General features: G+C 37.7%; 1 protein-coding gene across 1 annotated transcript in view; it reads right to left on the bottom strand.

The window, feature by feature from the left end:
* Positions 1 to 11,834: 11,834 nt before the first annotated feature.
* The window catches only part of ETV1 (ETS variant transcription factor 1), a 66,606-nt gene continuing 54,568 nt past the window's right edge, over positions 11,835 to 23,872 (bottom strand). The window contains 6 exon segments of the mRNA XM_066318175.1: positions 11,835 to 14,669; positions 14,671 to 14,723; positions 14,726 to 14,771; positions 17,307 to 17,408; positions 20,942 to 21,111; position 23,300. Coding sequence (XP_066174272.1) covers positions 14,550 to 14,669; positions 14,671 to 14,723; positions 14,726 to 14,771; positions 17,307 to 17,408; positions 20,942 to 21,111; position 23,300 — 492 coding nt within the window. The 3' untranslated portion in view covers positions 11,835 to 14,549.

Consider the following 23,872-nt stretch of genomic DNA (forward strand, 5'->3'; position numbering starts at 1 on the left):
ATTCAAAGAATTTTTTTGGTTGAAAAAGACCTCTAACATTCTAAAGCTCTACTATTAACCCAGCACTGCCAAGTCCATCACTAATCATGTCCCCAGGTACCACCTGCACTTGTGTTTTTAAGGACCTGCAGCAGCCAAGCAATTCCAGAAGCCGCTACTGGCTTAGCAAGGAACATCACCTACTGTGGTCAGGAGAAACCACAAATTAACCACTTGCTGTTTGGAGCATCTACAACAACCAGTGCCTCAGTCCTGCTAGAACAAATGTTTCACTGCATCCCAGCAGAGATGGCATGTCATGGCAGACTGGACATGGATTTATAAAGGATTTCCTCATCTTATAGAAAAGCTCAACAGATGAGAATAAATTTTTTTCTGACATACCTGGTTATTGTAGTTATCACATTTCTGAAAATATGTATTTTTAAAAGTACACATAATATTTTGTGTTCCATTTCTAGTTTCAGTTCTGTTAAATTATCCATGAGTTTTCCAAACGGAGAAGTAATACGGTATTGATAGCAGTGTCAATGAACTATGATAAAGCTTTAGTAATATTACTATGGTCATTTGACCTAGCCTATGGCACAAAAAACCTAGGCACAAAACCCTACACTCCTTTCTGTGGTTTTTCTGTCCAAATTTAAAAAAGTAACTAGTTAGCTAGTCATTTCTTTGCTGTGAATTTTTACCTCAGGAAATTGCAGAGGCATTAAGTTTTCTAAGTGAAGTAACAAAAGAAAAAACTCTAGGAACAATTTTCTATTCAATGACTCAAATGATTGCAATTAACAGCTTTCACATTTTCATGAGTTTTAGAAAGAGTTTGACCTTCTTAACAAAGAATCAGAAACTGAGTACTCTTTCTCTTAATCACTCTCTGAAGCTGAGCTAATTTAATTCCTGGATGATGCTGATTTCTTTGCTATAGCAGAAATTTGACCTTATAGCTTATAAAAATTGGTTTTCGGTATAAGTGCATTGGAGATGTTTTATACAGTATTAATTGATGCTTATTGCAAGCTGGATGGCTGATCATTTAAGCTGTGGTATCAGGCATGTCTTGCTTGTGGGGCTTTGTGACATGACAGCAAGTACAAAGACTATTAAAATCTCTTTGTGAAAACACACAAAAATCAATCCTCTTCCAGAAGGAGGTGCCCTCCAGCACAATCAATACAAACTGGTACAACGATATCTTATGGTGCTTGTCAGCTGCTTTAAACCTTTTTGCTCAGCAGAGCTCACAAAGTGCTGCTGTGTTTCATCCCTGCTGGATTGTGCCAAATGAAGATGTATTTCTAAATGAGTTGCAGGGGCAAATGCTGCCATCTGTTACCCCTGTGCAGATGGCTCTAAATTCGGCAAGGTTGTACAAGACCGATCTCAACTTAGATTTCATCCACTAGCGTTAAAGAAGATGAATTTGTTTACTGCCTTCAGACTTTTCTTTCCTCTGCTTTAGTTATATTACTGGTTCTTGATGGAAATTTTTGCTCTACATTTCAATTCTCACACTCTGGAGAGGCCAGAACACAAAAGGAATCTGAGTCACGACAATCTACAGGTTCTTCACCTTCCTTCTATTGTTAATCAATGGTATTAGATCTAATTACAAGGCAACTGATGGAATCTAACTTCTTCAAGAGCTGTATGCCTTGATCAGGTGCACATCTACCAACTGCTTTAACTTTGCTTCGTCTTGTTAGGGTTGTGCATTTGTCACACTTTTAACACGTGGCTGTGAAAATCCTAGCATTTCTGCAATGACTTTCTGGCAGTCGAATATTTTCCCCAGATCACTATGAACCCATGGCCTGATAAGTGGAACTATTTGGTTCCTACTGCCTAGCACCTAGTTCAACTAGTTTTATCTTCTAATATATATCTCTTGAAAATAAGCATCACAAAAACAAGAGTAATAAAGAGCTCCAGCTTAACATAACGTTGCTAAGTCTTAGACACAATAAAATACTTCACTAGCCCAGACAACATATTGTACACACATTCAATACAAAAAGTCAGGCTTGTATAGTGAAAAATTCAACTTTTCTGTTCTTGTGCTGTATTTCTTTATGTAATGAGACATCAAACACCACGACTGAAACCAAATCCCGTAAAATCTTGTCCAAACAAGCCCAGTCAAATCCAAATCCCTTTTATGGAAATTAACCTTCTGTGAGAAGAACAGAAAACTCAACCAAATAGGCAGCTGCACAACGTTGTGAATTAGTACATTAGCCTTTCAGCCTTGGGAGAACAGAGTTTAAGTTCTGGCATTAGGCACAAAAGCAAACAAATTTTGAGGTCTCATATGAGTCATGCTCATGATGTACTTTTGATAGCTCATGTTCAAAGAAAGGTCACTGTGATTTGGATGGATTGCACAATAGATCTTTAGCCCCTGTTATTATTAGCTACTTAGTTAATTTATTAAAAGTAACAGTGAAAGACAAAGCACCATCCTCCTTGATGAATAAAGAATATGCAAATGAGACAGATCCTGGTTTGTGAGTCAGGGAATAATAGTAAAAATATTAGGTTTTCAGTCTTACTCCATCAGTTCTTTGACAATACGAAATACCTTGGGCACAGATGGAATTTGAAGAGGATAGAAAAAACCTCCCAGTAAGTCCAGAGTGTAGATAAACAAGCACTTTGATTGATCTTTTCTTTTATTGAGATTACAAAGCCTCCAAAATCTTCACCTTTATTCCATACTTTTCAGTTGAGTGGAGCTGCCATTATGGGTCCTGGTTAGCAGGAGATGCCTGTCCTGGCAGCACTCCTGCAGAAATCTGGGATTTGCCCTGGTTTTTTGAAGCTGCTGAGGTCCATCAGTGCTGGCTAAATTTTAAACATCACCTCCTAAGGGCGCAGGAGCAGGAAATTCCCAAGTGTCAGAAGTCAAGCAGGTGAGGCAAAAGGCTGGCTTGGCTGAACATGGATGTTCTCTTGGAAACAGGGCAAAGAAAGGAAGGTGTGTGCCCAGTGGAAGCAAGGTCAAGTGACATAGGAAGAATAGAGAGATGCTGCTTTCCACTCTAGGGAGAAAATCCCATGTGGCTAAAGCTCAGCTGGAGCTCAACCTGGCCAGAAATGTGGAGGACAATAAAAGAGATTTTTTTCAAATATATTGATGGCGATAGGCAGCGTAAAAATAACATCATCCCATTACAGGATGAGGATGTGACCTCAAAAAACAGGAACAGGGACAAGGCAGAGATGTGTAATGCTTTCTTTGAGTTTGAAATTTTTCTGTCCATGTTTCAGCAAGGAAAATGCATTTAATACTGCATAATATCCTTCTACGGACTTACAGGGGTCTTACTTAGTGGACGATACTAGAATAGCTCATACTCTAAGACAGAATATTGCAGATACTTGCCTTTTGTAATGTTCTTCTGCCTCAGTACTCTCAGTAAAGTATGTTAAGCTGTCTAAATATGTCATTATGTCTGCCTTAGTTTCCTGAAATGGGATTTTCACAATGAAGGAGTATGAAACACAGAGGAAAAACCTACGCAAATGGAAATACATAGGATAAAAATGAAAAAAGGATTTTTCTCATCTGAAGAGGTGAAAAAGCAGATTGCATTGTTCTGGTGCTGACAGAGATACAGAACAAAAACAAGCAATAGTCTGTTACTGCTAAGAAATAGAAGAAGAAAAAAAATCTTGTATTTGCATGGAGAAGATAGAAAACAACTGGATGCCACAGCCTGGTTCTTTACTTTTTTATCTTCATTTACATTTGTGCTGATTGGTTTGACCTTGCTCAATTCACACCCTCTACACAAGAATAAATGTATAAATAAGGGGCAGAGGCAGAATGAATCAGTCTTCTCATAGCAGGCAAATGCAAAAAATACAATAAGGCATACAAGATTATCTTCATCCATATGAAAATGAGGTGAAGTAGGGAAATCTTGGGCCCAGTCCTATTGAATTCAATAGACTTCTGAGTTCTTGTTTAACTAAACTGCAGAAAATTCACAAAACTACTGAAAATGCTGGAGAACTTACCAAACCATTGAGTGGAGCTCTGCTGCCAGAAAATGTTGACAAAAACTGATACTTCTGATTGTGCTTGGCCTTTGAACTCTGTCCCTTCACCATTCAGAGTTTCACCTGTGCAGAGAATGTCCATGCATTCAGGAAACCATACATCGCTTACAGGTACAAAAAAGGCAGATGAACCTAAAGTCTGTAGACCTCAAGGCAGAATCAGAGAAAACACTTGAACTGTGTACATTAAAACATTGTGACTAAATATTCTTCTCCTTAACTTGTTTTGACAGAGCTGATTATATTTGCAATCCCAAACTCTCAGCTACCAGCTATAATTATTATACTTAACCTTCAATTCAGTAATTATTCTTTTTCTTGAAATCTTGTGAAGACATTCTGTTTTACAGTTCTCAGTGGAAGGTGAAACATTTTTCTATTGTTATGCAGAAACTTGCAAAAAAAAAATAAAATTGATTGTCTTATGCCAGTAATGGGAATCTGTTAAATGTTCTTCCTCTCAGAACTGCTCAGTCCCTTTCTAATTTCCAGTTATTTTGAAACTCGACAAAGGAAAACAAAAAAGTTTTATATTTTTAAACTTTGAGTATATATCAGTGCAGTCCTTCCTATAGTTTTTTCTTATAGATCTGACTATATTTCAAGGCCTGAGTATATTTTAAGTCCTCCCTGATCCACTTCCATATCTTTTCTGCCCACTTCACCAAAAATAGCCTGTGTGCTTCCTTTCCAGGGCAATTAGACTGCCTACATTCATAGAAGATTTATTAGAAGATTTTATGTACTGGTAAGAATTTAGTGCAGTTTTTTTGTCTTAATTCTGACAGACCAGAAAAAAATGCCTTATGGGGATCACACTAAGTTGTATCTTACAGCTCCAGGATGGCAGAATCATTAATGACATTTCTTAATAGAAGCACTTATATATTAATAATGTATACATTAATTACATGGCTATTATATAAAGTGCCTATAGAGTCTATGTACATGAATAGTATCCGTGTAGTAAATCACAAAGCTATATGTCAACTGTAATTATCCATTCATTTTTAACTTCCCTTTTCCTGCTCCACTGACAATTTCTCATTCCAGCAATTTGGAAAAGTTAATTTTCTTTTTTTTTTCTTTTTTTTTTTTTTTTCTTTCTTTTATGTTCTTTTCTGATTAAGTTTTCCTTCTTTTCTCAAAAAAATCTGAAGTTTAGGCAAAATAGGAAGTACTAATTTCTACCTCATAAAAGTCTGAAATAATTGGCAACTTCTGTTGAAAGAAGCAGTTTGAATATGTGTGTGAGCACACAAATATTAGCTAACACAACTGTGCTATGTATATAAGATGCTCCATTTTGATATCACTTTCAAATTCTTTGTCAAGAATTCAGACTTTCCATCATAGTCATTAACTTTATAAACAGAAAAATTAAGAAATCTGTGCCACTGTTTAAAATTTTCTAAACACCTTAAGAATAGGTTTCTCTTTCTCCTTTTTTTTTTTTTCTCTTTTTTAGCATATGAGGTTCAGAGGGGAAAAAAATGCTTGGGATTGTTGCTATAAAAGCCTTTTTTATTTAGGCAGGGGGAAAGCTGTAAAATGCACTTCTGTCTCCAGAAACAAACAGCATGGAAGTAACAAGCAGCTTGGGCATGGTAATACAACTCCTTCATATCCATGTCAATAAAACCCTATACCACATTGCTCTATCATTATTTTACAATTATGACATAGAAACAACTGTATTCAGTAGAGTGGGTTACAGGCTTTAGTTTTAAATCTGAATTTTACCTTTCAACAAAAAGAATAAAAGATAAAAATTAGGAATCTTGATAGCTATTGAATTTTAAAAGAGAACCTTATTTTTCCTTCAAAAGCGGGGATGAGAAAAGGAAGCTAGCCTATACCTGTCTAAGCATTTAAAACCTGAGATATTGGAGAGGCTTGCTTTTCTTGGTGTCCTTTTTGCTATGTCTGTAGGCTCTTCTAAGGACCTTTTCTTTAACAATGATATTATCATCCATGAAGTGATTCAAAGTTTTTCTCTTACCAGCTAGATGCTCATTTTTTACATGATGATATTTTCTTTAGCACATCTTGTTGAACATTCCAGATGGGCTTTTTTTATAAGCAAATTTGAGACCATTGTATGTAGTGCAAAAATTCATTGGCCTGAGTTACTTACATGTCCTAGGTGTGCAGTCCAACAGAAGCTGAACTCATCTGCTGTCCCAGAATCAAAGGTTACTTAGCAAGCCACTGTAAGCTAATTTTTGTTTCTCATGAATTACAATCTACAGCTTGCAGTTGCCAATTTGCACAAATATTGAAAGTTTTAATCTTCTTTCCTTATGATTAGGTTTTAGGATTTCTTCCTTGCTTTTCTCTACTGGATAAAGCCACGACAGCCTGTCCTCCTAATGTATGGAGCTACTCTCTGTCCCATTTAGGGCCTGTATGAGAATTCAGCTCACACTTGCAATGATATTTTAGACTGATACCATTTTGGGACAATGAGTCAGCAGGTCACACTTCTCTGGCTAAATCCTCTTATATAAATTTTCAGAAATACTGACTTCCCATTATAGTTTATGCACATGGTCACCTCCAAGTAACACAAATCAGCCAAATAAAACTGCCTTTAGTCTTCCAAAAATATTACTAACTGAAGACATCACATACACAGTATTTCCAGAGTTTTTTGTATTATTTTACATGAGAGAGTTGGGTCTCTTGCTGTCTGTGTTTGTCAGAAGCATCCCATCAAAATCCAAACCTTCTTGTCATGAGAAATCTGGTCTTGGATCCACATCTGCTTTAAGAAAGTCAGATGCTCTGTTGATAAAATTGATATAAATGCATGAAGTCACCTAAGGTTTTAAGGAAGAGTCCAAGTCTGATGAAATTATGATACGTACTGCATAATGTTATCTGTTGAGGCTGGAACTTAGATGGGATATGGAAGTGATAAATTTAGAGGCAATATGAGAATGGAAAAACATTTATTAGAGTGTTTTTTTCCTCTCTCCTTACTTTTGGTGGTTATAACTTCTTAGCTCTACTTCAACCTTTTATGTTACTATATAGCCTTAGCTTCCTATATGCAAAAATGTCCCACAGAGCAAATATTATGGTGAAATGTTAGATGTTAGTGGTAGGGATATAAAATGAGTATTACTCATTAATTGGTAAAATTTTATTCTTGATTTTTTTTTTTCATTTCTTCTTTGTTGAAAGACATACAGTTCCCAGCTAAACATAATTGCAGCAATATTTCTCTTCTCTCTTAAAAAATAACTCCAACCCCAATGTCAGCAGCTTTGTAATCATGCACAGGCCTTTGCAATTTAGGGTAAAATAATCCAGACTACTTAAGCAAGTTGTGTTACCCCCTTTTCAGTTCAGTTAGAGGACCCAAACAAAAGGCTGTACACAGAACTACCTTGTACCAATAGAAGTTGTGCCTTCATTTCAAATACGCATGTGCAGGTATCTGTACCAAGCCATCTGTAGCCAAAGGTACATTCCTTTGTAGGCTAGCCTTTCTGGCTAAATCTGCAATATACCTGATTTTTGCTAATACAGAGAATGGATGGCAGGTTAGTATACTCTTGAAGATTTGAAAATGTTCACATGGTCTTTGTGACAAGCTGGGCAGGCAGCCTGACCCTACAGATCCCAGATACCTTTGTAGACACTAGTGCTGAGCTACTGAGAGCAGAGACTCCAGCACACAGTCTCCCAGCATTGGTCAAAAAAGTTAATTGCAAGAATTAGAGGTGTGTATAGAGCTCCATCAGAGAGCTTTATACAAAAGCAGAATGACTTGTCTACATCAGTGGAATTCAGAGGACATGTACTTTTGTTTAATTTCATGTTTTATTATTAGTCTCACGCTATGCCCCAGCTCTTGATCATTTGTTTATCTTTCTGAATAATGCAACAAGTAAAAAGTCCTGTGTATATATTATGCTAGACAGGCATACACATTACCAAATACAGGCTATAGTCTCTGTTAACATAAAACTACATAGCTGATTTCAAGGAAACCAAGCTGAGTTATACCAACCCACAGTCTGCCCCATTATGCTGAAAGGTATTTTTTCTTTTTTGTTTGTGGATTTTGTTGGTTCTTTTTTTAGTATAGTGGGATGAAAAAGACATTACATTTACAGCCCTAAACACTCCCTACATATTCCAGTATCTTGTTTGCTCTTTTAACAACCACCAAACACTGTGCAGATTATTTTACTAAATAATCACTCCAAAGTCAGAACTGATATTCCTGTCCTTGGGGATATGCTACCAGGCCAAACACATCCCCAGTGCAGTTCTGAGCCTAACACATTTGGCCCACTGACCACAAAGTGCACTGCCTCCAATTACCTTTTCTCTCTTTCTCTTATCTCAGTGTACTGACGCTGCACTTATCTTAGTCCCTTCCTTTTATCTAAAACACTGCAATCTTCCAAGTCCCCTAATGCAGTTCATGATTTGACTTCTGTTGTTCTCATCTAATATTATCATCCCTTTCTGTGTTTTACTTTCTCTCTTCCTTTTCCTGAAGCACTCCCACAAGCACCAGGGTCTTAAAAATCACTGCTGTTTACAGAGTTTATTACTTTCCATCATTTCTTATGACTCTCCTGCAGCATGTCATTCAAATAATTATCTTTGTGATTTACTGTATTGGTCATATAACCTCCTTCTTCCTGTACTAATCAGCTCTGGAATAGCTACTTGGTAGAGCCAGATTGCCCCTGACAGACTTTTTCCCATCTCTGTGCTTCCTCACTCAAGCATGCTGGGATCGTGCTCTCTCTGGTCTTCTACATACACACAGAGCTCACTGCCAGATCTTCCAGGGCAGACTCACTCTGGCTGGCCAGGAAACAGCCTAAACTGCAGATTCCAGCAAATGTCTCAAGCTCTGAGGAGCTGGTGCCTCTGCAAAAAATCTCTCTCTGCCTCTATTTAGGTGGTGTAGCCATATGCCACTGCCCATGCAAGATTTTGACGGAAAGCCACCATAGAAAGCCCTTTGCAGTACATCTAAAATACTCAACACTGTATTCGAACTTCTACAAAGTGCCACTGTACTGATGAGCAGACTGTTCACTAAAATATCATGGGTGAGTGAAGAATTAGCCTAAACTATCTTCAGATAGATCAGCTGGGTCCTATCACAGGAGTGAAGGGAAAAGAAAATGGTGAAATCTCAACTCCCTCCTTTTTAGGGCAGCAGCAAGGAAATACCATAGCCTCTACTGTAAATTACGGAGCAAAAATGCTGTTTTGGACACCAGTTCTCTACCTGGTTACTAGGAACTAACTGTGGAAAGTAATACATATAGACACTCCTTCTGAAACAAAACCAGTTCTAGATACTCAAAAACTACCAAACCACCTCACCCTGCTTATCCAGCCAGTGGCTGTAATTACCTCTCTACCACACAACTGAAAAACATTTATATGGGCATACATGCCCACAGAGCTTTGGAAGAGTAAGACACAGAGTTATGGCTTACCAGATCCAAATGCTTGATTGTAACCCTACCTCAGGGGTACCTTCCTGTAAGTCATTTAAAATGATTTAAAAACTCATTTAAAAGGAACAAAATTTCAATGTACACCAAGTATTTTTCAGGTCAGTCCAATTAAGCTACGTAGTAAGAACAATACAGCAGTATTAAAGACATGATACATTGCTAGAGTAAATACTACTATAGCTTTGGGGAACCTGATGTATGGATAACAACTTAAGAGTTTATTTACCCTTTCTTTTGGTGATGCGTGCTGTGGCATTTTCACACAAAAAAAGTTATTGGGGAAAATGTCAACAAGACACTTCATAGACATTTTCAGACTATTACATAAGAAGATGGCACAGATATTTCCTTTCTACAGAAATTAAATTGGTGTTCAGGGATGGAGCCAATATCTCAGCCTCCTGAAGACTGAAGTTAACTTTACCTACCTACACAACCATGAAAGCTGGGAGGTAAGGGACAGCACTTGGCTGGTGTATTTTGGAGTCTCAGACAGACAGATCTGGGTAATCATGCTGTTTTAAATGCTATTGCCCCTAGCTTTCCATCCTGCTGCTCTGCCAGGGATTACTGCTCTCATAGCAGAAGAAACAATAGACAGTGCACTTAGTTCCTTCTTCTGTAAGAGCACAGGGAGGGCAGGGCTCAGCGCTGTATTGCAGATGCTCTGGTTCTCAGCCTGGTATCTTCACAAAATACAGTGGAGTTTGAACTGGGGTTTCTGAGGCAGAGGCAACTCTCAGCTACTACCTCCTTTCCAAGCAGAGTAGCCTCTGATATAAAACCAAACCAAACCAACAAAACCAGCAAAACCCAAAACAAATCCAATCAAACAGAAAACTCAAATATACAACAGAAAACCCCTCAGATAAGCAGAGAACTAAGAAATTAATTTCCTAGGCTCTTATTGCGAGATCTTAGGCTCTTATGCTAGTGGAATATTGCAAAGTGATGATTCTTAGAGTATAAAATACCATATTAATTAAGACTCCCCAAAAATCTTTGAAGGAGACTATTTAGAAAAGTTCTCAGTATTGATATGAGCACTGAATAAGACTGTTTATGAGTGCTATTACCTGTAATACATGAACTGAAGCTAATGCTCTTCAGAGGAGAAAGTAGAGCCATTAACAACTCAAAAGATTTCCTCATAATACCTTTGGTACACATTGATCTGTTTCCTGCTCTTAAAAACCAACCAAACAAAAAAACCACAAAGAAGGCAAAAATATTTAATAGATGATATTGTTTTGTGAAGATGGACTTGAAGCCCAAACCAGTCAGATGTCAAGTGCAATAAAACTCTAAACATTAATCCCTGGGGAATAATCCCATGTAGCAGAGAATCCTAAAGACGAAAAGATTCTGAGCAAAGGGCTCTTTGCAGGGAATTTCTGGAGAAAAGCAGTTACGTATGTATCCCCATTTCCCCGGGTATCACCAGACCACCGTCAGTACTGCAAGCAGATTGGTCTCAGCAGCAGATGAAATTAGCTCTTTCAGTTAATGTTATGTTAAGGTTTGTCCTGTCACTGGTGTGTAAGAAAGTGTAGACTAGTGTAACCTTGGAAAGAAAAGGACAGGCTCTTTGCCATGGAAGTTGTATCCGTAAAGAAAAATCTGTCCAATTGTCCTAACTTGTAATGGTAACTCTCTCAAATGGATTCTGAGGGAATCTGCCAAATCTTTCACTAACTTCACCTGTGTTCAGCTACTTGTGCAAGAGATCTGTGATGGCACATAAAACCTGATCCCCTACAGCTGCTCCATACTGCTGGGTTTTCCAGCGATGCCTCCTGACTTTGCCTCACAGCAGCTCTACCCTGTCTGCCCCACTGCTCTGTTCAGCACAGAGACACATGAGCAACAGAGACCAGCTCATTCTATTACATACAGCTCCTACTAAAAACAGGTGAAAACTGCATATTCACTTGTGGCACAGCTTGAAAACAAAACTAAAATACCCCCAAACCAACCAAATGAAAACCCAGCCCCACACATCTCATATTCAAATCCAGTAGGGTATTAAAATGGCCCTCTGAAAATGTGTAAGTGCTCTTAGTAGGAATCAATCCCAAAATATACACAGATCATCCTCCTCCCTTTTGTTAGTCAAATGCAATGATTTGGTAATCTAACTCCTGGCTATAACTCATATATATATACACACATGAACTGTACATACTCCTCACCGTTTTTTTTTTTTTTTGTTGTTGTTGTTATTTTTTTTTTTTTTTTCCCTTTCCTTTTCTTTTTCTGTTACACTTCAAGAAAGCCATTCTAGGCACTGGGGACAGACCATCCTCTCCTCTGCCAATAGAATAATCTTTCTGCATGGGCCTCTCCAATCCAAATGGTTAGGAATCCAATACACAACAATCTTGCAGAAATCAGCTGCCAGATTTATTATTCTACCTGAAAACCCCCAAACAAAACAAAACAAAACAAAAAACCCCAACCCAAACAAACAAAAAATTGGAATAAAAATAGACTTTAAATAAACCTCTTAGGTACATTTTAAAAAGGGTTAATCAGTTCAGTGAAAGATTTTTTGTCTTCTGCTGAGAGATCATGTAATGTTGGTCTGACTGCTTGCTTTGTTCAGTGAGTCACTACCGTATACAGATATATATATATATTTTTTCTTCTTAAATATTACACATTCAATGCAATTTTTAAATCTTTTTTTTTCATTTTTTTCTCTGTCCAACCCCTTTCCCAAATACCCACATCCTGCCACAGGCAAGAGGCGCTCTGTGCTGACATTAAAGAACCAAAACCAATCCAAGGACTTTTCATCAAAGCATGTTTCATTTGAACCTTATTTCAATGGAAACCACAATTTTTTAAAACAGTATTACTCAACATTTTCCCTTTCCTTTTGCTAGTTCTGCAATTTTAGCCTTCTTTTTCTCAGTTGATCACCAAGTATTTAAGTGCCATTGAGACCTACGGATGACAGAGTTAGGCGGCATATTAAGGCATATATTATAAAATACATTGTCTCATGGATCTGGGTAAATTAAATACCTGCCCAAATGCTTTTTATGCACCTGTGGTTTCTAGTGACCACTACTTCTTTACTTTTGATTAAATGTGTGTTAAAATATTCATAACTTAAGTAGTGTCTTAACTGAAAAAGGATGGAAGATTAACCCACCACCTAGGACTGTCTTTGAAATCCATCCATTATGATGAAAATTATTCTTGTTTTTTCATGGTTATGTATTAATTTTTCTCCCACTTCTTGACAATCTAGGAAAATGAGGTACTTCATATAACAACTATTTAAATTTCACTGGGCAAAAAATGAAATCGAATTCATACCGCCCTCTCCACCCCTTCAAACTATGAGTTATTGTATTTTAAAAAAGGTGCTCATAAATATTTTAAACTTTTGGGGGTTTTGCCACTTTTTGCTTTTGTTTTACATACAGAATAGCACGTGTTCACGGAAACCCCTCTCAAAAACTAAAACAACTTGAAAAAACAACAAAACAACCAAAAAAAAACCCCTCAAAATTTAAACTGTCTTCTGAGCATATCTGATCACATTTACATTTAGTGTCCAAAACAAGTTGATTGGTAACACCAGTGCCAGCACTACAACGTCATACAGCAACTTCATGGTATTCTTTGACAGTTCGTCTCTGTTCCACCGAAAACTACAAAAGGTTCTGCAGAGCTTTCCTCAGCAAGCTGAAGCTTACTAGTCATTTGTGGATGCGCATAAAAGCTGCTTATAGCACAGCTATGGCGTAAGCTATTTTCTAAGCAATAAATGGTTCAAGTCATCTATTTGTCCTGAAATGCTACCTGTAGTTACAGCATTGCTTATAATGGTCATAGTAATTCAGCATCAAAGAGAATATTACAGAAAAAGACAGCAGCAGAAGCATTAGCATTATCTAGTATTTATATATGTTATCAACATAACACAGCAGTAAAAGGCTTAAATGCATATTAATGGGTACTGTGTCTAAAATTACTAAAGTACCTATTTAGTGTATTGGATATTTTTCTCAAGGAGTGCTTGCTGTGTCTAAACAGCATAATTAGATATGTGACTTAGTACAGTTAATTCCTATTGATTAAATAACTTATTTATGTACCAAAGGAAATGGAAGGATACAAAATGTTTTCCCCCTCCTGATCATGATCCTGTATTTAATGCTGACATGATCATCAGAAAGCCTATTCCATGTAATTACTACCCTCAAACGGATCCTGAAAAATCAACACCATAGCATGGGCCATATATGTATAGCAATGTGGCACCAGATGCAGCATGCAGCTTGCAGTCTTAAGTCAGAGATTTTTGCTGCTTGGTCACTGTACTTATGGCCAGTCTGTCATTAAATAGGTTTGTTTGTTTTGTTTTGTTTTGTTTTGTTTTTTTGAGGTCAAATGCACACAAGAAAAAAAGAAAATTAGGAAAACTATCTGGTTGTTCTCAGAGGCAAGGTACAAGTTCTGCCACTGGAAACTTCTAAATTAAATGCTGTGGTATATGCTTTGCTTGTCTTTTATAACTGCAGAAAGACAATTAAGAATGGCAAGAAACAAATGCCCTAGGCATGCTGTGTGATACCATCACCAAAAGTGGTTATTTTGCACAATGAGAATTAACTGTACTATAGATACCCAGAGAAAATGTACAATATCTTATGCTGATATGAAACAAAACAGACATGATATAGCTTTTTTCTGTACTTAAAACCTGTATGTTCCCTTCCCAAACTTAAGTAAAAAGCAAACCCACCCTTTTCCTCCTTTTACACAGAATAACGTTTAGGTTCCAACCCTCCCCTTTCAATAAAGTGCGCTGTCCATGGCAGACCATAGGAGTAATGCAACAGGAAAAGCCCCTTTTAGTGTACTATTTAAAAAACAAAACGAAGTCGATTCAGCTTTCCTCTGGGTCTTGGGAAAGAGGAGAAGCTTAAGGGAGGGGGAAACATCCCTTCAGTGTCACTGTTGTTAATAGACATAGCCTTCGTTATAGGGGTGGGTGTTGCAGCAGCCTCCGTCCTGCATGTAGACCATGCTCTCGTCAAAGTGGGACAGAGGCACAGTGTCCTCCTCATTGATGTGGCGCTCCCATGTCAGTCTTCAGTAAGGGGCGTTGGTTGTCGGGAAAAGCCATGGAGAAAGCGCTTCGGGATCACAAACAAACTTGTAGACGTATCTTTCTCCAGCCACCTTAGGACAACAGAAGGGAAAAAAAGGTGCAGCATAAGGCCTCGTGTTTTGCAACTCCAAGTTCAACAGTCTTGTAAAGAATCCACCTTTGTGACACAATTAAAAATGTGACAGCAGAACTGGTAAGGCAATGACCTAAGCAAAGACAAGTGGGACCTGCCAAAGCAGACTGCAGAATGTTCTTGATTTTGCCACATGTGACATCCTGTTGGAAGATGAACTAAGTATTCTACTTCTAAACATTTGTTTGCAATCACTTCCTATATTTAACCACAAATGGAACTGTTCTTATTGGAAAATGCAAACAAATTGCCACTACAGTGGCAAAATGAAATTACACACTCTGTGTGCAAAGTGGAAAAAAGAATCACATTGCACGACAGAGATCTGGATTTCACTTTACACAGATTGATTCATACTTACGTATAAAAGCACTTTAGTTACAGGGCATGCTGATTGTACAGGGACAGCATAAGCAAATACGTAGGCTAATATGTACTTAGCAATTGCTCATGCAAAGCTGGGACATTTGGATTTGCTTATGGAGGGGCATTTGTCCAAAGATCCGAAAGTTCTCCCTTAATCAGAACAGCTTTAAATGTCTATGCTTCAATTTCCTAAAAGCTAGAGAATGATAAAAACAATACAGAATTGCTGTCTTATTACAAACAACAAACAGAAGTCAATATAGTGTCTTCTCAAGTACCTTATCTAAAAAACTGTGCTTAAAAATATGCATTAGATTGCATGCTCACAATTTATTAAAATGATCGTAAAAATAAAATCATATTGTCTGCTTCTTGCAACTCTAACTACCATAGCAATGAAGTGAGTTAGTGAAGATGGAAAAAAGTGTTGTAACTTAACAACTGTTCTTCTTATGGGTGCAAATAATTTTGAAGCACCTCCCTAAACTTTCAGCTTATTTATTCTACAAATAGAATTTGATAGGGACTGTATGTGCAGCAGAATTTTTAAAATCAAATTAATGTCAGCAAGTTTGATAGACTAAAGGCTGCATTCAGAAATCAGGCTTTTGCACAACCTGCTATCACTGTTGATTTAAAAAATAAAAGAGGGAAAATATGCATACAAACTTTGCTGTAAAGAAATCTTCTTTGCATCTACAACCCCTATTAATTTTCAGCATACACGAACTGGCCAGATAGAGTGATCCAGGACAAACCTGAAACATCGTTATGTCAGAAAAATAAGCATACGAGCTAGCTTTAAAATGTGTGTTAAGCACATTCTTGTAGATAATAAAGTAGTAGTTCAGGATGTAGCAAGCTAGCTGTCAAAAGTACTCGTAAATTTTCCATGTTAATGGATGCATGGGTCAGGGCAGCATTATCAGACTTCTGTTATTTTCTATCCCCACCTCTGCTACTTCTTTTCTTGCCTCTGCTGCCTTTGAAGTGTGCTGGCAGCATAGCTGCCTATGCTGCTGAGCTGTAACCTGCAACAAGGAACTCCTCTGCCAGAAGCACCAGTCAGCGAAAACCAAGCGCTTCTGCTTCTCCCTGACCAGACCCAGTTTCCAATCCACTTTACAAAGACTCGGTGCACACTTACGTGACACACAAAATGAATGAGGTGCTGAGCTACTGAAGAACTGCAAGCCAATACTAGCCCAGATTGTTGTCCAAGCTGACTACTGGTAGTGAAAAAGGAGTGCACTACAACAATCCCATAATCTAAGAAAGAGAATGTGTAAGACTTCACAAAACCTACTGGAAAAGCTGCCCAGTAACTTGAGGTGAGAGCACTGTTTCCATTAATGGAATTGGCATATGACACATTTAAACATGTTCATCATCACTGGTCACAAGACCAACGTGAAAAGAGATGGAATAACTTTTGCTGTCCAAGGTGTTTATTATAATCTTTGATCACACCTGGCAGTTTTGTAGATACAGCAGACTGCTCTCTCCTATTGATTTCTCAGTCAATCTACATGGTACTACACAGCAAGATTTAAAAATCAGCAAGCCACAGTAGTACGATGTATTGAATACTGTCAGCAAGACTAGCCCATAATATATAAATTATTGTTAAATATTTCTCCTAATTCAGTCTATTATAAATATTAAATTCTACTCAAAAACAGTTTTACTACAACACTATTGGTAAAAATATTAAAGTACTTGGTATGTTAATAGGCATAATTATTCTCCTCTATCTTGCACTTACTAAAGTACCCAAGCACTGGGCAGCTAATTTAGATGTGCAAAACATTAATCATACTGTACTCTACCGTTTGTCTTTCCCAGCTGCCAGGAAGCTCTTCTGGATATTTTTGAATGTTACTTCTTTATAATCATGAAATGTGTGTGAACTACAACCACAAACATTTTTTACATAGAAAAAAAAAATCTTAATGCATATTGCTGGACCTAGTAGGTCTGAAAGCTTAGTGTTTGCCTAAACAGATGACAAAACTACCTAAGACATGCAATTACAAATACTCCTTGTAAACTGACCTATGGATTAACATGAAAGACTGCTGAAATGTAATACAAATTAGCTACTCACCTTTTGCATGATTCCCTTTTCATAATAATAGCGAAGCGATCGGCTGAGTTTATCATAGTTCATAGCTGGCCTGTTTTTCTGAATCCCCCAGCGACGTGCCACCTGCCACAAAAATGGATTAACAATGATTCGTTCAATGCATTTAACAAGCAGATCTTATCACAGATACTTTATTTGGGGATGCAGGAGGGAAAACCCTGCAGGCGCAACAAACAGGAAAAGCGTGCCATGACCTGAACTTCCCATGTACTGCTATGAATTTTAATTGGATGTACATCATCACTGAATTTGAAACAGACTTATTGGACAATGTGGTGGAAGGTTAGGGTTTTTCTTTGCTTTTTAATAAAGAAAACCAATGAAAAAATAAAGTCATACAAAGAGATGACAGACAAAAATATTTAGTAAGTTCCGCCAGAAAACTTTCACAAAACCTTTCTTCAGTTTGATACTATGAATTGTACAATGCCTGTCTTTTCCTTGTTGTCTGAAAAAAACCATTATTTTAAGCACACATGCATACACACTTAGTTCATGAACTAATACAGACTGTACTTGGAATGACAGCAATGTTGCGATTATTAGGAGATACAAGTCAAAAGACAACTCCCAGTCTCAAAACATTACTTCAGGAAAAAAAAAAGAATTATCTGAGGAGGCAGAATAATCACTTGGAAGAATGATATGATGGTATGAAAAATGCAACAGAAATATCATCATTTCAGTCGTATGATTTCCCTTAAAATAACAATCAGAAGTGAATTGCAAGCAAGTCATGAAACTATTCCATGGAGAACAATATGCCTTCTGCTCTGACTTATGTTTTCTACTTGACTTTATGCTTCCTGTTTTGTTGCTAAAGATAGTTTTGGACAAAGCGACCCCTTGTTTAAAGAGTTTAACTTCTATTCCTTGCCTGAAATTTAACTGGCTATTGGTGACATTCCAATTACTATCTGTAAAAATTACTATAATATCACCAGAGGGAAACAAAAGGCAGAGCTGATGAAGTCTTTAAAGCACATTTTATAAAAATGATTGGGAGGTGCATATGCATACAGCTCTGGAAAAAGGACAGAGTACCCAAGCAGCTTCTCTGCAGACTGTTCTGCAAAACTTCCCATAGGTGTCTGGAGCTTTTTGATGCAAGCCATGACAACATGCAGCACTGAGAAGAATCCATGATTTTGGTGTCCACCTGGACAATAATTTCTAAAATTTCTTTTGAAAGCATTATTTCCTTTCAGTGGCACAGTTTTTCAGGCTTATGTAAATTATCAGGCCTCTGCTAACTTCAGCTATATTTTAGCTGTACTGAAACATACCTCCAATCATGTAAATTTATTCCAGCTGCAGATTTGGCCTAAATGTCCAACTTTGATTCACCTATTCATTTTTGTAACACATGACCACATCACTCCTTTTTTATTCCTTCCAAGGTTGTTTTTTTCTGAGTTAATCAGAGTCCTGAAAGTCCCCAACATAACAATCTTGCAAAATAAATAAATACACAGCAAGACAAAGAACAAATAATGGTGAAGAATATGTTACATTGTGCGGTATTTTGACACTCTTAAACAACCAATAAGGTCCAGTTCCCATCCCTGAACTGTATAGCATTTACCTAGTCCTGCGGTGTGGATGGGATTCAGGCTTCTACCCTTCTACCCTACCTTCCTGTTGAAGGTTGCTGTCCCTATGACAAGCCTGCATAAATGGACCCATGCCCATTTCTTAGGCTTTCTAGTTCACAGTTACTTTCTGAATGAACTATGGCACTCCAGGAGCTGATACATAGTCATTCTTGTTGTCACTCCTTCTACAAGGGCATAAACCTTCAGTAAGGAATGGATGGAAAGGCCATGTCACCAATATCCTAACCTGCCACAGCAGAACCAACAAGCTCTATGATTTCCTTTCAATTTACACTTGGTAACCAACAGAACTGTGCAACTTCCCATAGGCTATTCTTATTTTAATTGACTGTTTCTGCCAGATTCATGACATTCATATGACAACAACTTAGATTCCTTTGTACTCCTAGGAACACACGAAGTGAGGCAAGCTTCAAGCCTTCTCCAGATCTTGGATGCAATGCTGCTCAAAACCACAAAGCAACTTCTACATAGCCAGATGATCTGTTTAAGTTAAATTAGACTATCCAGTTCTTCAGGGAATTACACAATAAGGAAACCTTAGGGGTTTGTTACTTTCCTTTCCTTAGCTAATAAAATCTATAAAGTTTTCGCACCATCTGCTGGAAACCATTTCTCAGTAAAACTCTTCAAACTTGAAAAAAATTGGACATACCTTAAAGACAAGACAAGACTAAAAAAGTAAAAAGAATGACACTGGGGTAAGGGGGGAAAATCACGTACATTATTCACCAAAACCAAACAAAGGACTTTCCAAAGATTTCTCTCCATTCTGGGACAGGTTACACAACTAAAGAATCCATGTAGCCTGCTAAAGGCTGCAGAATTGCCAGCAAAGTTTTAGTATCATATTGACTAAGACTGCTCTGAATTCAAATCCTCAGATACACAATGTCAGGATCTGCCATGGTGATTATCACTAGAGCAGGGGATGCTCAGACAAATGAGGGCCAGCACGCTGCAGGGTGCTTGCAAGGGTCCTTGCAGCAGCCTGCTTCTCAGCCAGACCACATTGGGAAGGAAAGGGACATCAGTCCCAACACCACCCCCAGCTAGTCCAGCATCTCCACAGAGCTGTTAGCAGGCAATGTAAGTAACATTCGAGAAAGCTTTCAGGACTGCTAATGCCAGTAGATGGATGGCAAACAGCAGAAATAGCTGGTGGAATGCAGGAGCAGCCATACACCCCCGAGCCTCCCACTCATCTGTAACTCAGAGGGGATGCTGTCAGAAAATTTGCTGTGGTCTCCTCTATTAGAAAACCCTACTCAAGGGGCAAAAAAGTAAAGCAGAATGATACGACCTTTTGACAACCCTAATTAAATCCTCCCCATCAATTTTACAACAAAATTCACATGCACCTGATCTTCCAACAGTTTCCATTATACGTTAGAACGCAGGCTAGGTTACATAACATTACCTAGTCCAAATCAGTTTACATAATAAAACATTCAATTTATTCCTGTTTATCACACAAGTGAACTAAGCCACGCTTCAGCAAATGTTCATGAATATAAGTATTTTATCTACCCCATGAGTCCTTCATGGTTCAGAAGAGCCATGCATGTGCATGAGCATTTGCAAGCTAGGATCTAAGCCTGTTCTAAACAATCTAATGATTCAATCTAATGAATCTAATATTTGGTGTTGAAAGACTAGTGAGGGATAAGTTTTCAAAGGATTTTGGAATATAATTCCATCCATAAAGTGATTCTGAAAATGTGGATCCCACAATTAATGCAAACTAATTACTAATTCTAGTACTTGCAACATATTTATTATTTGGTGGGGATAGGAGTCGAATCTATGCTTAACCATACCTCTGTCCTAACTGAAGCACTTCTGTTGACAGTCCTTTTTTTCACCCTTCTAAAGTGCTACTGAAGCAAACCACTGAAGGAAAACAAGGCCTAAGTCCAAAGAGCACAGTTAAATTTGCAGGACAGGGCAGTGGATGTGAGGGCATGTTGTCTAACTCACCTCCTCCGGCTCAATCAGCTTGAACTCCATGCCTCGGCCAGTCCACGCTATGAAGTGAGAGTTGGACGGGTCATCAAGCAGAGCTACCAAGAACTGCCAGAGCTGGAGCGAGCCTCGCCGCTGGTACGTGGGTCCTTCACGATACATGCCTGGCTCCTGCTTGACATCACCTACACACAGCAGCAACAGCGTTACAGGAGCAATGCCCTGCCTGCAGCACCATCGCTCACTTCGTCAGATAAGCTGGCAAAGCAATCATCAGGGGTAACAAAACAGAGGGAAGAATCAGCCACCCTCAAGCGCAACATTCCCCTGTTTGCTGGGGACTTACAATAACATATTAATATGCTAAAAAGCACTTAAATTCATTCATGATTTATGGAACGCTCACTAAGCCTCTCCCCATGTAGTTTTGATAAATGCAAATCTCTTGCAAACCATTTTGTAATATCCTCTCTCTGAAAGAACATAAACTATTTTTGAAGCAACTCTGATATGTGAAGAACTGTGTTTGTGTGCTATACTTTGCACAGGCCCCAGTTTTGGTGGAGTAATGTAGGCTTCATAAAGCTGCAAACCCTATTGAGTGGAACTTTTCTTGCATGCAAATGATTCTAAGGAAAATTTGATAAAGTATTTGACTTGGACTTAAACAGCATGTGCTTTATGTATAGGCATGTAAATCCTGCAGATATGCGAGTTCCTCTGTGGCATACTGGACTTGCATACGAGCAAAAATTACTTTTACTCATATCTACATATTAATTAGCATTCCCTCTGAAAGCAGTTAAGTTCATTTTTCTAAAATTTTAAGGTCTAGAAAAGCCTTTTTAAAAACGTCAGTAACATTCTACTACTGTTCTACAAATTGCCAATGAGAAAAACATCCTGCTACATCCATACTGTCTTTCTTGTTTTTAAATCATATTTATACTGAACAACTTGTGCAAACAACAACAGCTGAAAGGTGTAATGCTGAAGCAGACAGTATTTTTTTCCCCACACAAGCACTGAATCCTACAAATACTGGTAAAATTACTCATTTCAACTATTAGAACAGCAAAAGCCTCCAATAAACAGTGTGACCTGTTTAATAAGGAAAGTCAGGAATTTGCATTTAACCACAACATTAGGATGCTCTGACAGCCATTACAGAATGGCTCTGTGTAGTGAAAGGCAGAATAATAATATTAAAAATGGAGCACTTCCTATTATAATCAGGAAAGAAAATTGACTCAATAGCTGTGGAAAGCAAATAAATCAACACAAGGCTTTTTGGTTTATGTGAGGTTCAAATTCCAGTTCTGAAAGTCTTTCTTTTTCAAGGAGAGGTTTTTTTCTTGTAATGATAGCTGAGCAAAGTGCAAATAGCAAGTGCAGTATTACATAGGATCAAATTCTTTCCTTGTGCTGATCTTTGATTTCAGATGAACCAGCTGAGAATCTACTTCTGAAACATCAAGACTAGTCCTGGGCTTATCCAGCTTTTGCTTTACTGGCCAGAATATGACAACACATCTGCTATTTATCCCTCAAAACATCATGCTGCAAGTATAAACACACCTATTTGCATCACAAGATCAATCTTCTGGAGTACGAGGTGCTCTCTCATTGGGCAGTCATAGAAGCTAGCAGCAGACTGCACAAAAATACTCTCCAACATTTATTTCTTTAACTGCATTTGTATTTCTTCATCATTTTCATTCCCTTTCCTGTATCAAACCCAAATTAATCAAAAGGTTCTTCAAGGAAGACATAGACAAATGCTACTGTTAACAAGTTTTAACTTCTTGCACTAGAGGGTCTGATTCCGTTCCCATAAATGCACATATAAATACTGACACTCGTACTCAGCTCAGATCCACAATCATTTGTGGGGAACAAAGAAATACCTGACATGATATGCTTTAAAAAAGATTTTTTTTAAAACCCCAAACAAGCTCACACTACAAAGCCAGGGTAAAAAGCAGACTTTCAATAAATCACTCTTTTCTGTGACTGTCTCAATGCAGCGACAATGCAATACTGGATTGAGCAATGTTCAGTTAGGTCTAATATTGTCTAAAATTCTTTATCTATTTCTTACCAACATAAAAACACATATGATACTCTGAAGAATGTGCAATTCTCTGGGTTACTTTCATTTCAGAGTCTCCAGATCTTCATCAAATACAAAAAATGCTGCTAAACATGAAATAGTTTTGTTACCCATAAGCGAGTCTCAGGACAAAACAAACAAAATAAAGTAGGAGAAGAGCACCAATTCTCCAGCCCTACTTTTAGCTGCAGTCAAAGATTTGTTCACGAGTTTATCAGGAAATATCTAATCTTTCCTGCTGAAATGAATAAGCTGGACACCCTCACACTAACACAAAAGCTACACTAACAACACTACACTAGCATGCATAATGCCATTCTAGCAAATTTAAGTAATTGGTCTCTAAATTACTTCCCAAAGTTGCAGACTAACAGAGTCACTGGCAAGAAATATGGTGCCCATCTACTTCGCTTATAATGAAATAAATCTGAAATCAACTGAGTTACACCAGGAAACTGATTTTACGTCAGAGTAACTGAGGATAATTTGGACCATTCCTTTTAATTGACCTCAGGATTCCTCTTAAAAAAATCTGCTGTAATTGGTAATGTTGTGAACAGAGTATTGATTTGTTATCAATCCACTGAAAAATAAACCACTAGTACATACAAGCTAGTGCAAATACATTGGCACAAACACAAAATGTCCTATATACTCACTTCCCACTATTTATCACTTCATAGACAGCAATACAAGAGGCTTAATCCTCAGTAAAACCAAAGCTGCTGCTTTCTCCACTCTTTTGTTAGGTATAAGTTATATATGTTATTATAATTATTACAGCTTTCATTAAATCTCAAACAACAAGCAGTATGTGATCATCAATGTGTGCA

The sequence above is a fragment of the Sylvia atricapilla genome, chromosome 1, assembly GCF_009819655.1.
Source record: "Sylvia atricapilla isolate bSylAtr1 chromosome 1, bSylAtr1.pri, whole genome shotgun sequence".
NCBI classification, from domain to species: Eukaryota; Metazoa; Chordata; class Aves; order Passeriformes; family Sylviidae; genus Sylvia; species Sylvia atricapilla.